The sequence below is a fragment of the Ciconia boyciana genome, chromosome 3 (genome assembly GCF_034638445.1).
Source record: "Ciconia boyciana chromosome 3, ASM3463844v1, whole genome shotgun sequence".
Classification (NCBI taxonomy): domain Eukaryota; kingdom Metazoa; phylum Chordata; class Aves; order Ciconiiformes; family Ciconiidae; genus Ciconia; species Ciconia boyciana.
The window spans coordinates 24,599,348-24,614,690 of NC_132936.1; the positions used below are offsets into that span (position 1 = coordinate 24,599,348).

The window sequence follows — 15,343 nt, forward strand, 5'->3', positions numbered from 1 at the left end:
TCCTTAAAGGTAGGCAGATCAGCAGTGAGCAGATCAGTAGGAGCCACCACTCACTACTGCGCTGCACTGCACAGATTCTGGAAATCAGACAGGAAGTACAGGAAGAGAAAAAGACCTCTGCCAGGCATCAGGCCCCAAGTCAACAGCATCAGGTGCTGCAAACCTTGGGCTTTAGCTCAAAGTAACTGGTAAGTATTGACAGTAACAACAGTCACTATGGGACTTCTGTATTTGAAGACACGCTGCACTGCTCTCCTAAGGGAGATTGTGCAGGTCATCCACTTCCAGAGTACCACAGGCAAGCAACCAGGTGAAGAAGAGATCTGCCATCACATTCTGTACCTGTGCTAACTCTGACAGTGACTGGTCACTGTGCAAGCACATAGGATTTCCTATATGCAATCAGTGAATAGCACTGGCGATGCAGAAATCGTCAGTCACCTCATCAATCCATATCCTATGCAAGGCTGTGGGTGCTCTGCAACTACCCAGACTGTGCAGGGCCTGCGATGGAGGAGGTAAGGCAGGTGGGAAAGCTGTTTAAGGGGATTCACCCTGTCATAGACTGTAATTCCCTCTGTTCATTGCCCCCCCTGCAGGACTCCTGGCAATATTTCCACTGTAAGGACTACATTTCTCTCATTTCACAGGCCTTTGTGTAACACTGGGGAAGACTCATGGAAAAGATATTCTGCTATACTGACCGCAGACATTATGTAAGAGTCTTTGATTATTTCATTACACATACACACACAAAAAGATCAGGGGAGCATCCTTTTCCCTCCCAGAGCGAGCACTTGGGAGCTCCCTCCACCAAGGGCAGTCTCTAGCATGGCAGACGCTGCTTATCCTTTCCAGTCTCAGATTATACAGTTGGTTCAGTCACAACCCTCACAAGCACAATAGCTGAAGTCCACCAAGCCTGCTACATTACAGCAGTAGTGTCGTGGTTTAACTCTGGCTGGCAACTAAGCCCCACAGAGCCGCTCGCTCACTTCCCCTCAGTGGGATGGGGGAGAGAATCAGAAGGGTAAAACGGAGAAAACTCGTGGGTTGAGATAAAGACAGTTTAATAGGGAAAGCAAAAGCTGCACACGCAAGCAAAGCAAAGCAAGGAATTCATTCACTACTTCTTGTTGGCAGGCAGGTGTTCAGCCATCTCCAGGAAAGCAGGGCTCCATTACGCGTAATGGTTACTTGGGAAGACAAACGCCATCACTCCAAATGTCCCCCCCTTCCTTCTTCTTCCCCAGCTCTATATCCTGAGCATGATGCCATATGGTATGGAATAGCCCTTTGGCCAGTTTGGGTCAGCTGTGCTGGATGTGCCCCCTCCCACCTTCTTGTGCACCTGGCAGAGCAGGGGAAGCTGAAAAGTCCTTGACTAGTGTAAACATTACTTAGCAACAACTAAAACATCCGTGCGCTATCAACATTATTCTCATCCTAAATCCAAAACACAGCACTGTATTATCTACTAGGAGGAAAATTAACTCTATCCCAGCCAAAACCAGGACAAGTAGTTAAAAACAACAAACAAACCCCCCAAATAGATGAAACTGTTCATCTTCCCTTTACTTTCCTCGTACACACAGCCTTTGCCAACCTACTTGACTCCATCCTTTTGCTTATTCTTCACCCTTGCCTAACCACATCAAGCTCTAAACCCCAGCTCTCAACCACTCAGATACGTCTCCCACCGTCACCAGACTTTGCTGTTCACTGAAATGAAAAGTCACAAGCAAAATCCTTATGAATTACAATTTTTATTTATAAAGTCATAGCAAACTGGAGGGTGAGTTACAGGGAAAGGAGGGGAAAAAAAAGAAAAAAAAGAAGGGGATCAAGGGTGTGTGTATGGGTAACAAGAAAGTCTAATACTCAGAATACAAACAAAAGCCAAATATCATGCACCAGAAAAGGATAGTGGTGGTGGGGAGAAGGGGAAGTGAACTCCTATTTGTCCATTTCATTTTCTCACCAATGTCAAGATGAGCAGCATAAACCTGAAAGTTTTGAGGGTTCCCAAGCTATCTCTCTGAGGGATTGAGGAGCTCCCAGAGTTTCTTCATCCAGCCCTTCCAAACCAATCGGTTCCTGAAGGATCTTGTTGTCCTCACACTTCTTGGTTCACTCCTCCACCTTGGTTTCCATATGACTCTTTCAACAAAGACCATCAGGACTGACAGTTGACCCCTTGCCAACTCTCCTGAGTATTGTTCCACTTCCAGAGGGCTCTAAACAGGGCCTCATCCTTCTTTCCCTTCATAAGCCTTTTTAGTTACATGACCAGTTGTGGTGGTTTAACGCCAGCTGGCAACTAAGCACCACACAGCCGCTTGCTCACTCCCCCACGCGGTGGGATGGGGGGAAGAGAATTGGAAGGGTAAAAGTGAGAAAACTCATGAGTTGAGATAAGAACAGTTTAATAATTGAAATAGAATAATAATAATAACAACAACAACAATAATAATAAATTGTAATGAAAAGGAAAATAACAAAGAGAGAGAAATAAAACCCAGGAAAGACAAGTGATGCAAATGAAAACAATTGCTCACCACCAACCGAATGATGCCCAGCCAGTCCAAGCAGTGGCTCCCCAGCCAACTTTCCCTCTAGTTTTACTGCTGAGCATGATGTCATATGGAATATCACTTTGGTCAGTTGGGGTCAGCTGTCCCGGCTGTGTCTCCTCCCATCTTTTTGTGCACCCCCAGCCTACTTGCCGGTGGGGTGGTGTGAGAAGCAGAAAAGGCCTTGACTCTGTGTAAGCACTGCTCAGCAATAATGAAAACATCCCTGTGTTATCAATACTATTTCCAGCACAAATCCAAAACATAGCCGCATACTAGCTACTATGAAGAAAATTAACTCCACCCCAGCCAAAACCAGCACACCAGTGGCTGACAACCCAACCTGTCTCTGCATAGCTGTTCAGGTCAACCCCTTCTTGTGACCAAGACCTCCGCTTCAGGTGTGTCTGTGAAAGAAGCATATCAGACAAAACACGTTAATCCCTGTTAGTGTCTTTTCTTTGTTATTGCAAGCCACTTTGTATGAACAAGGATCCAGCACCTTATGTTACCTCAAGTGCACCTGGGAGAGGTGAATACCCTTCAAGTAGGTGGAGGGAGCTCTACATCAGGTTGCCATACTACTGCCATGCTTTTGCCTATGAATAATTCAGCCAGGTCTGCTGGCTGAATTACCCACATTGGTAGGCTCACATATGGATTACTGCTGTAGAAGTATATCTACATGTGGTACACTCTGAAGTCTGTAACCACTGTGTTCCAGTAAAAGTGCTGTGTGCTGTGGAAACCCTGAGATAAAGAATAGAAGACTCTTCCTCCATGCAAACCTCTTCTGATTCACATTTCCTTGCTTCCTTCCCTGAACCTATTTTCCCTGCCTAATGACCTAAATCAACACGCAGCTTCCTCCAGAATGCCAGATGGGGCACACATTCTTCTTCACCAGCCTGCTAAACCACATCTAGCTTGAGCCTCGGGGACAACAACAGGGACCCTTCCCAACAGACTATTAGATATGTCTAGCTTTTTTGGGAGGGTGGGAAATTTAACCGTATGGATACAAGATGCAAATTATATTGTACTGCTTTTCCTTCAGGCTAGATTCCTGAACTGTTTAACTTAGTTATGTGGATATTATAGGGATAGTCAAGATGTATAGAGGGAAAGTGCTACTAAAGGACTTCAGTAGAATTGTGCTAAGTCCAAGATTGTCTCCCCACTGCCCCAGCAGCCTATACTCAGATACCACATATATGGAGACACAGACTTACTACATCTCCCTTCAACACTCCCTTAGAGTGCCTCAGATGGCCATGTTTGAGTTTTGGACTTATCTAGAGCTATATTAGAATGAGCAGCTTCTCACCTAGCTTACACTTAAGCTTGGTTAGCTTTCTAAAATGAGTGCATGATCTTCTGCTAAATATTTCAAAAACTTCAGTCTGTTGGACACATTCTGCCCATGCTTATTACACACTGAAAGGAAAGAGTCCCTCATCAAATGTGTAGCATCTATTCTATTTTAATCACAGTTCCCAAATAAGTTGGTTATTAGCCTTTATAACAGGATAATACTAGAGCTCCTTTTGATGAGCATTCTTGATGAACAATTCAGCATTTAGAACCTCTCAAGTCTGACAGACTGTATTTATACTAGAAAATATAGGAGTGACAGAGAATGTTTCTGAGCACTGGAGTTTGTTCGTTTTTGCTGAAAAACAGTAAGAATGGTCTCGATGATGCTTTGGCCTAGGTCAACTAGTACTCACCCAAATATTTCACAGGTATAAACCAGTGATGCTTTCCAGTTATTAATGTTAACGTGGTCATGTTGTTTCAAATCTAAAAGAGATTAATAGTGTAGATGTGGGCTGATCTGTGATAACTGCCTTCAATGCCATGGTGTTTAATTTGCTGATATTGACATAACTCAATAGTCAGGTGGCAGATGCACTATTTACATTATTGGAATGAGGCTTCTAAAAGCCAGATTAGGTACCTTATGGTTTATAGATCCCAGGTTGAGTTAATTTTTCTTTTGCTTTTTATAAATTTTAAAATTTTTATTCAGAGAGCTGAAACATGAAAGAACCGCTAGACCTGTAATGTAGAACTAATGTCTATCTTACATGAAAACATCCAGGGTTAAGTTGATGGAATGCAGGGATAGCAAACACATAATTGCTTCCGGTAAATTAATTCACAGGTTTATTTTCTCCACTCATAAATGTGTGTGCCTGATTTTCCCTTTTAATTTGTCTGGCTACAATTTCAAGTCTACAAAGATTTCTGTCATGCCTTTTTTTGTTAAATGAAAGGACAGTTTAGTAATCCCATGAATGTAGTGTAGCACACTGTAATCAGGTTCCACTGCCTATCTTCTTTTTGATCAAACAAACAGATTTAAATTTCTTGCTGAAGGTATTTCTTCTAGACCTTAAATCACATTTGTATGTTGTTGTACACCTTCTGAAATTTTTTCCGACATCCTATTTCCAAAGTGAACTGCAGAAATATATGCAGAATCTAATACAGCTTCATATGCAGTGAGACTAAAAATCACTTCTCTATTCCTGTTCAGTACTCCTGTTTTGTATCCAGTGATTCAATACCTCATATTTTGCCACAGCATCACAGTTAACATGCTTGTAAATAATTTTCGGAGATACTATTTTTTGGGATCTAATATCCATTTTATAAGGATGGCCTCAATGTCCTTATTTTTTATTTTCAACTATTCTTGAGGTTACGTTAAAAACACTTTGTTTAAATAGACTTAACTTACCAAAACAAACCAAATTGTTCCACATGACTTCTTTCATTATCACTTATCATCCTGCAATCACTTGTATTATCTACATTTTTTTCAACAAGTGTTATCCTTATTTACACGTCACTGTTGAGCAGCATCAGGCCTAGCAGCAGACCCATGGACTTTTTCCAGCATCGCCTTTTTCAGTGATAATTCCCTATTGTCTGCTTGAGAGCTATTTCTTAGTCAACTTCTTGTGTAATTACTGATGTTCTCTATTTCTATTTGTTAATTATTGTGTGCTACTAAGTCAGTTGTCTCTTTTTAAATTTAATACATAAGTAGTTATGTTATCAATCAGGCTTTCAAGAATTAAATGAGATTTAGGTGACAAGAACCGTTCTCTCTAAAATCTGTTGGCAAGATTTTAACTCTATTCTGTCATTTTATTTTCTATCAAAAGGATCTCAATCAGATTTCCTTTTTTCCTCTCAAATTGCAATATTATGATAAATGGTCATTTGTTTGGTCTTTTTTTTTTTAATTTTAGCACCATCATAGCACTTATCCAGGCTTTTGGCATTTCCTTTATTTTCCAAGACAGACTCAAAAGTGTTTCATGGTCAAGAGCTACTCAGATAATTTCTTCAAACTACCAGGTACAAGTTCTGTGTTGTTTCTGATTTTTTAAAATGTTTATGTGTATCAGTTGTTGCTTAAATCCTTCCTATTTACAAATAGTCTGGCTAGTACTATGTAATCTCCAAGTGAAGTAAATATCTAACATTACCTCTTTCCAATTACAAAATCCAAAGTGAAAAAATCTAATAAGTATCGAATACTCATGTTATTATTGTTTGTTAACTCTATCTCCATTCACTGCACTTAATAAGTATTTCCTTACTCAAATTTCTTTCATTCCTCACCTTTAAAAAATTCCCTTATCATCCCAAGAACCAGCAGCTATGGATTTTTTTTCTGATATCTTTAGTTTTCCTTTAACAAATTTTTGTCTGTAATCTTATTTTTATTGTTACCTATGTCCATCTTTTCAGCTGGTACTTATATTTTTCCTATCTTGAATTACTTAGAATGTACTTCTAATGTTATTTACAATATCATTTCATTGCTAAGGCAGTCCGGTGTCTTAACTGTTGATGTAAGGGGTCCTTAAGAGTTTTTACACTTTAGAAAATATTAAATTATTCTTAAAGAGATTTGATTCATGCATTTTTTGTTGGTTTGTTTGCATTTCTGTCTAATCTTTTCTTTTGAGCAAATTTTACTTGTGTTCTTTCACAGCATGGGTAAACTCAAACTTTTGGTACACCAAGATACAAAGAGGTCTTTGGTTTCTATCTGCCATTTGTTTCCTGAGTTCAAAATTTATATCCTCAAAACCCTCCTCCAGCTGCTGTTTGATCTTCAACACAGTTAAAGTACGAGTGTTTCTTCCTGTTATGGTTTAGCTTCAGTCAGCAACTAAGCACCACACAATCGCTTGCTAACCCTCCCCCCCAGTGGGATGGGGGAGAGAATCTGAAGAACAAAAGTAAGAAAACTCATGGGCTGAGATAGATACAAACAGTTTAATAATTGAAATAAAATAATAATAATGATAAATTGTAGTGAAAAGGAGAACAACAAGAGAGAGATGCAACAAGTGATGCAACTGCTCACTACCCACCAACCAACGCCCAGCCAGTCCCGAAGCAACAATCGCTGCCCCCTGGTCAACTCTCCCCAGTTGAGCATGATGCCATACTGAGCATGATGCCATATGGTATGGAATAGCCCTTTGGCCAGTTTGGGTCAGCTGTCCTGGCTGTGCCCCCTCCCAGCTTCTTGTGCACCTGGCACAGCATGGGGAGCTGAAAAGTTCTTGACCAGTGTAAGCATTACTTAGCAACAACTAAAACATCAGTGTGCTATCGACATTATTCTCATACCAAATCCAAAACACAGCACTATACCAGCTGCTAGGAAGAAAATTAACTCTATCCTAGCTGAAACCTGGACATTCCTGTCAAGACCACCAGGCACCTAAGTTTCTTCTTTGTGGCACATTACCTACACCATGGTTAAAAGGATTCTCAAAATAGGAATGCTCCCCACATATTTTGTCTGCAAGGCATGACCCAAGAGGAATTGGAAATTTTTAGTAGGTCAAATACTGCACCGCAAGGAGAAAGAGGTAATGATAATTTCCCAGCACCTGCTTTCAACAGCTGAGCGCTTGTAGCAATCTTCTTTATGATTAACAAACTGGTGTTTCTCCTTAGGCTAAAGAAGCTATCTGAACTCTGATCTTCCATGTCTAATTTGACCACTCTAGTACACTATTGGGTGTAAGAGGGAAAAGGAGCACTAACTATCCACTGTGGTTTGGGGCTTCCTGGCAAAAAAAAGAACTGATATGACTAATCTGCCCAACTTTGAGTTATTTCTGTTACGAATCCTAGTGGAAAGATTTATGTTCTTCAGGCCAAAAGTGAGACACTTAAGCATTCCTCTTGCCTTAGTATTTCCTACTGATTAGTATAGCTGGCTCCACTCAGCTTGCTGGCCTCTGTGCATCTTACATGCAAATTCTTACCTCTCTCATAATTTCTTCATGGACTGTAGGCACACAACTTGATGCTGAAGCTTCTACCAAGCAACAGACACACCTGAAAGTTAAACACTGCAAAACTGAGCCCAAGTTCCCCTGTGGATTAGGCTCCAAGGATATTCACATTTCTATACATTTACTACATATGTCTGTAATTTAAAATAAATATAATTTTATATAAACAAATATAACTGTTTAGGAGGATCTTATACTTCCTTATATCATATATAATCAAGTCCTGATAACTAATCACTAGGCATATGTCAGCCATTTTTTGATTATTTTTTTTCTCTGCCACAGTGAGGTCCAGACTACAATCCTGTGCTCTTTGGTGGAAAGCATTTTGTGTTAGAAGACTGTCATTGACAAGGTTTTGAAACTGTAATACTGCTTTACTATTCACTCTAAAAAAAAAAGACCTCTGGGATGGATCCCTAAAGCATTACTTTCTTTTTCCTTTTTGTGCATTACAGAAGCATGCTTAAAAGTAATTTATTCTACTTGTTTAAAGGCAGTATTCTGCAGACCTCTTCCTCTTCCACCTTCTGACTTCTGTTCTCTCAAGCATTGACCCATATGCATTTAAGCTCCTGTGGTTTTAAGTTAGTAATCATGCTAAAGCAGGTAGCAGTGTATTTAATGTAGTTTATTGGAGTTTGAAATTAAAAGCAGCTTTAAAAAAAAGCATTTTCCATTTTGAGTAAATCATACCAATAGGTATACTATCCCTTGGATACTCTTTATGACCTCACTGCTGCTACAGAGCTGGCAGATGCCAGCTGAAGAAACAAATATTTTTGTTCTTTACATATTCAATTGAGAGTGGCTCTTACATAACTGTATCCTCATCACACAGAAAAGATTTCTTTTCTATAAATGTTTTGTCTAGAATCCAAAATTAAATATACCATGTTACATTTTTCAATAGATCATAAGGGGAAATAATTTTCAAAAGCTGGCATTGCAGTTTGGCAATAGTGAAAAGAACAATAGTTCACTTGTGTAGTGTATGTTAGACTGTTGTTTGTGATAAGAGGTAAAAATCATGACTCTCCATCAGATAATGCCTTGATATCTGCATTCATAGTGTTAGTGATTATAGCTTATAGCTTAGTGTCAGAAGGAAAGTCAGGTCATTCTGAGAGATGAGTACTTTTAACAACTGTCTATAAGATATCATATTACCAGAAGGACAGATTGTAAAGATGAAAGCAAGCAAGTACATGCACATATCTTAATTTTTTCTAAAAGTGAACCCCAGTCATATACTACCACTGATTCCCAAAGGAATAATAGATAGAATATTCTTGAAGACTGACTCATTCTTTCTTAAGCTGTCAACAGGTAAATCAAATACATAAATCTTTTACATGAATACAGAGTAAAATTTTTTTTTTAAATGTTTAGAATTTCAGGTCTTGATCCTGAAATCACTAATATATGTGGCTATCTTTACGTATGCAAGCATTTTAATTTCAGTAGAAGTGTGTACATCTAAGTGACTGCAGAACCAGCTCTTAGATGTTAGAATTGGAAATACTTCTGGCTCCATGTGATCCATCACCTCCACAGGTAGGATGCAGGCTTGTGGAAGAATAAACAGGTTATTTTTTATAAAACAACCAAATGATCTGGGACTCTAAGTCCCATTTTAAAATCTGAATGATAAGTGTAAGATAACAGGAGGTAGATCCCATCTCACTAAACAGGATCTGAAAATTTTTGCTAAGTTACATAATGCTTGGGAACTTAAAATGACAAGTTTAAGATTCTAGTGAACAATCTAATGTAATGAAAAATCAATATCTGAGATTTAAAAGCATAAATGTAAATAGAAGGAAAAAAGTTGATAAGAATAGGTCACACAAAAGCTGAAAATCTAAAATTAAATATTTAATTAGAACTCTGATTTTGCTTTCAAGGTAGGTGGCATTGCACAGGCTATATTACAATCTTTTATAGTATTTATTTTTTTGCCAAAGAGAATATTGTTTATTTTTAACAGGCCACTTTAATATTAATACATGTGTAATAGGACCAGAACTGAAAATCAGCTAAAGATGGTAAATTTTACATTGTTGGGAAAATTACAATTTTTTGTATTGTAAAAACATTTATTTTTAACAATTTACCTACATTAATCAAAAAAGTACAGCATATTTAATAATTTTACAAATTCTTCATAAAAAATATATCTCTGTACAAAAAGTTCTTTTGCACCTACTTCATGTCACAGCAGCATGTAGTGAAATGGCAGAATGAAATACTGGGAATGAAAATTAGATTGACTTGATCATAATGCCAGCGTTCTTCCCCAACCCCCCCACCCTCACCCTCCCACCCTTTTTTTTTTTTAATAACAGCTTTTCTTTGTTTACAAAATATTTTACACAAGAAAAAAAATTATTGCAGCTAGCCTGGAGAAAGGCAAGATGTGTGATACAAGCAGCAGTTTTTAACAGCTTTGAAGCACATAACCTGTTTTTTAAAAAAAATATATAGCATGTATTATTAGCCCGTCATAATGATCTGGTCAACACTGGGGGAAAAGTCTTCTGCATATATGTCAGAAAGCAGATTTCCTGGCTGCCATTACCCGGCCACTGCACAACATTTTAAGAGTCTTATTCTGATGAAGCACCATATGTAAGTGCATGCATATACAGCCCTCTGTAAAATAACTTCAGGAGAAAGAGATCGAACCTGAACAGAAGACTCAAACATAGCGGAGAAGGAGAGGCATTTGAAGGATGTAGATAGAACTGATAAAACTACAAGAGCTTTCCTTTACTTGGATTCCAGTCTGAAGCTCCCGTTTAATCAATACTCCAAACAAACATCTTAGGATAATTTGTCAGTGTGCCCCCATTTTGAGTGTCCCTGATCAAAGAACACTCACTTGGGATAAACACGCCTTACATAACCTCCCCAAAATGAACCACTGGATAAAGGATTCACAGGATCTGGGCTCTCTAACACAAAAGATCAAATAATAGAACTATTCTATTTTCTGGGACCTTTCCTCTAACACATTCTTCGTTGGTCATAGAGAGAGAGGTCACTGAAGAATAAATACTCTGTAAGGGCAGGAGTAGAAAACATCAATAATAGCTACTTAGCTAGAATTTTGCACTTGTTTTCAATACTTTTTTTTTCTGCCATTGCCTCTACAGAAAGACTTCCAAAGTAGTAATGTCGATTTTGAACACCTGTCAAAAACTTTAATCACACAACAGCTTCCCTCCCTGGCCCACTGTTCCTACAGAAGCTCTTCATTTGCAGAGCAACTTCCTCTACATGGGGGAGGATCAGGACAACAACTTTGATCTGATGACTTTGTTCTTTCACAGGAAATGTGAAGGGCTCTGAGATGTGACAGGTAAATGAAACTTACTGCAAAAAAACCTCAGAAACAAACAAAAAAGAAAGCCAAAAACTACTAACAAAATGAACAAGGAACTGACTGGAAAGGATTATTTATTAAATTTTCTTCAGATTTTCTTGCTCATATGAAGAATATAACAGCTGGAGGCCCTACAATACTGTATTATATTGCTGGTATTTTTCATCTAACAGATGTAGAGTTGTTAAGCTAACCAAGGGTTACCTTTGAAATTTTCTTTGCGTTCTGCAACATTAGCTGAAAAACCTGTTATTGGGCTTATATTACCATTTCGTTTTGTGTATAACAGCCAGACCTACACACATATGGAGTTCAGAAACATTTTTCTACAATTTTTGATAGCAACTGGACATTAGGACAGTTTGAAATTCAGAAAACTAAAACAAAACAACAACAACAACAAACAACCCTGAATTTTAAAGAAAAGCAAAGCAACTTTCCTGGTTTCTGAGCTCAATGTATATGACTAAAATCAGATTTTGCTTCATTATTTCCTGTAATATCCTAATTTTAAAACTCAATTTAATTAATCTGCCCAATGGCATCTTTTTTTATTTGTTTGTTTTCATTCAATAAAACCTCTAATTCTAAGCAAATGTTAATGATTTACTTAACCGTTCATATTTACAAATGTCAAACTTTCTCTGTCAAACTGCGTAAGTACAAAAACAGTAAGCTGTCTTTAAAAAGTCTGAAAAGAAACAGAAAGCAAAGGTAGTTGAATATTTCTCTGTTCAAAGAAACTGAATGACAGCTTCTTATAGACAATTTGCACTGGGTTTACATATGCTACTGTAATGTGTTTTAGTTCCATGTAACATCAGAAAATGATGTCATATTACAGGAAAAAATGGAAAAAAATGCAAAAGGGAAGACTGTATTATGAGCACAGGCTCACAGGCTTTATGAGCTATCTAAAATAAATTACTATTCACATTTGTACATGGCAAGCAGCAATAGCTGCTAACCCCCCTGCTGTTAAATAGTATGATACTGACAATGGTGATTGATGACTGATTTCAGAAGAAAACAATACTGGCAATGAAAATTTCTTAGAAATGGGCTCTTGTTCTGGCTGAAAGTCTCCAGTGACTTGTAATCAAGTTTACAAAGAAATTGACTCAAAAATTGACAAAAGAAATACTGTCCTCTATCGCACAAGATTTTAACTGGTGCTAAGTATGGGGCTCATAATTTAATATTCTAAGTAAATTTATTGTGGAATGTTTTGCTTGGCAAAGAATGAGTGAATGTCTATATACAATGGACACTGTGTAGAAACCCTGTATATTTTTACCAGTATCTTACTCAGTCATCCATAACACTCTAGTGCAAAAAAATTGTGCATTAACATTTTGCAATATAACGGCTGATTGGGAAATTGGCAAACTACCCTATGTATGAGATACACTGTAAGTTTCTTTAATTTTAGCACGATTTCAATGGTAAAGCATTTGCAGGTGTATGCAACCTCACAGAAGGTTGTCTTCTCCTTCAAGAGAGCTTTATTTCTTCAGAATATTCCCGGGGATAATCTGTGGTGCTATCATTTGTCACAGTACTCAAAGGATTTATCCAAGTGCCCAGAAGAATGCATTGAAAGGCATCCAGCCACATACAAATATGAAAGTCTGAGGCATTAAATATGACAAATTGGCATGACTCGGCAGTCTTCCTTAAAGTGTGCCTTGATTTGAAGCAGATGCAGCCGGGCATTTTGATCCAACTTTAAGATGAAAAAATATTCTTTGTCTGATCCCCAGAAGACTGACACGTTTTTACCAGAAAATTTAGCTGCATGTAGGCTGACAGAAGATGTTAAAGATTACAGCAGCAAAGCCAAGAGAAGAAGGGAAACTGGTATATGGCACCAAAGGAATTACTGCTTGTCCATCAGAGGTATGGCTATGAATCAGTCATATTGGGCACTGAAGGCTATACCACTGTACAAACTGTGTTCAGAGTCGTATCAAACCTCACAGCCTTTGCCTCTGTGGGTTTTAAGTTTGTGTCATACATGGGATTTTCAAATGAAGCCTGTCCATTACTGTTTTCATGTCCAGCATACCCATTGTACTGTACTTTTGGTCTTGTTCTGGGAAAAAAAGACAAGAAATTATCATTAGTAACCCTTAAAAATAAACATTCTACAATTATTGCACGTTTTATCTATAATGTTTCCATCCTGTCTACACAAGTTGCACAACTGTCTAAAAGCGATAAAAGGAGACCCATAAAGGATGTTGCAGGGACTTAAAAAGTAAGAGAAATCTGTCTGGAAGTTATTTTCATAGCATGAAAAGAAGAAAACAAATTCCTAATGGGCAAACTGATGCTATAAAGCACAGAGACAATGTAGGCAAAATATAGGTATGCATTTTCCATTATAAAAATGTCAAAAGAATGACAACTTCATAGCTTGTTGTTAGTGCCAAAATTAGCAGCCAAAAGTAAAGCAACATACAACAAAAGTACGAACAAAAGTCAAGCTGGAACTGACAAAATTTATAATATTTTCTGTCAGTAGTAACAATTATGATATTTTCTGATTATATTTTCAGTTTTAGATTGCTAGTCTGACCATAAAAGAATCCTTACACAGAGTGGAAACATTTATTCCAGCTTTACTAAATTAATACTTGGCCAATTTCCAAATATATATCCTTGTCTTTCTAAAGTATTGATATTAATGTCAAAAATACAGTAGCATCTTTAATTGATGAATTTAATTTGATTACCATCAAGCATACTCTAATTGATTTTCCTGGAGATTTGGGATTTTACCCACACTAATTTTTACAGTATGCCTAGGAAGGCAACTGGACCATCTGTTCAAATGTTCTGATGAAGATCAATACAAATTGTCAATTTAAAAGACTTGAATAGAGTAGGTGACTAGGTGTACATAGAAAGATAAGAGGGAGTGGCTCCTAATTCATCCTTTCGATAGCATCTTGGGTTTTAGATGAGATAAACACCCACAGACTTTACTGACTTAGATGTTTTTGAGTAGAGGTAGAGGGAACAACTTACTAATTTGCTGCTATCAGCTGTTTATTACCATTCCAGAGCAGGAAGTTAGCGTTGCACCATCAAAATGCTGTAACAGGTCTCCTGGGTACTACTAAATCTAAGTCAGTGCAAAGTCAGCCAGCATAGCTTCAATCAGGCAACGCTTGCACTGACATAGCAAATGTCCAGAATATGTTGCACTGCTAGTGGTAGTAACCTTCAGATAGGGGTCAGTAGTTTCAGTTATTCCAGATAAATGTGCCATAGCATGCCTGCTTACCTCCATAAATACTTCCAGCAATAAACACTACGAAATACCTTGACAGAGATTTTATATGTCCAAACATATGTAAATCAGATTGATCAAATCCTAACTATTATTCACATAAATTTTGACATTTGAATATCAAAGGATACACAGAGCTATCTTTCAATAACCACACTTCTATTTTGGATAGTGTTTTGCCACCGTGAAACTATCAAAACTTCAAGGATGTTGACACGTTTATGTAAAGCTCTGTTAGAACATATTAAGCCAATAATTAAATGAAAAATAAAACAGAATTGTGCAGACTTCCTCATATATCCAGTAGAATGATATCCTATTGTATTATATTTTAGTACTTTAACCTTAAATCTCTTAGCATCTGAAAGTATCTAAACCAATATATAAAGGAGGTTCAGTATATAATTTTATGCATGTAATTGAAATAGGGCAAGAAAGTCAATGAAGGAGTGCAAAATGTAGATGCTTGGTGCTTAATAAATGTAAAACAATTCAGAAAAGAATCTCATGATAAAACTTCAGAAAAGGGTTCTTGAAAATCAAACTCTTTTTTTAGAAAATGATTCTGGTTTGGATAGCAGGTAGGGAAAACTATCACTGGAAAGATGTCAGTAATGGAAATTGACAACCTACAAATAATTCTGTTAATCATAAATATGTCTTTTTCTGCATATTTTCATTTTAGAAGTCACAAAACATACTTAGAAATCGTAAGCTTTCCTAGGTGTAAGTAATTAAATATAAT

At 37.5% G+C, this 15,343-nt stretch overlaps 1 protein-coding gene across 1 annotated transcript in view; it reads right to left on the bottom strand.

The window, feature by feature from the left end:
• Positions 1-10,354: 10,354 nt before the first annotated feature.
• Positions 10,355-15,343, bottom strand: part of CSMD1 (CUB and Sushi multiple domains 1) — a 1,308,402-nt gene continuing 1,303,413 nt past the window's right edge. Inside the window, exon 70 of the mRNA XM_072855145.1 lies at positions 10,355-13,395. Within this exon, the coding sequence (XP_072711246.1) occupies positions 13,236-13,395 (160 nt within the window). The 3' untranslated portion in view covers positions 10,355-13,235. The remainder of the gene's footprint in view (positions 13,396-15,343) is intronic.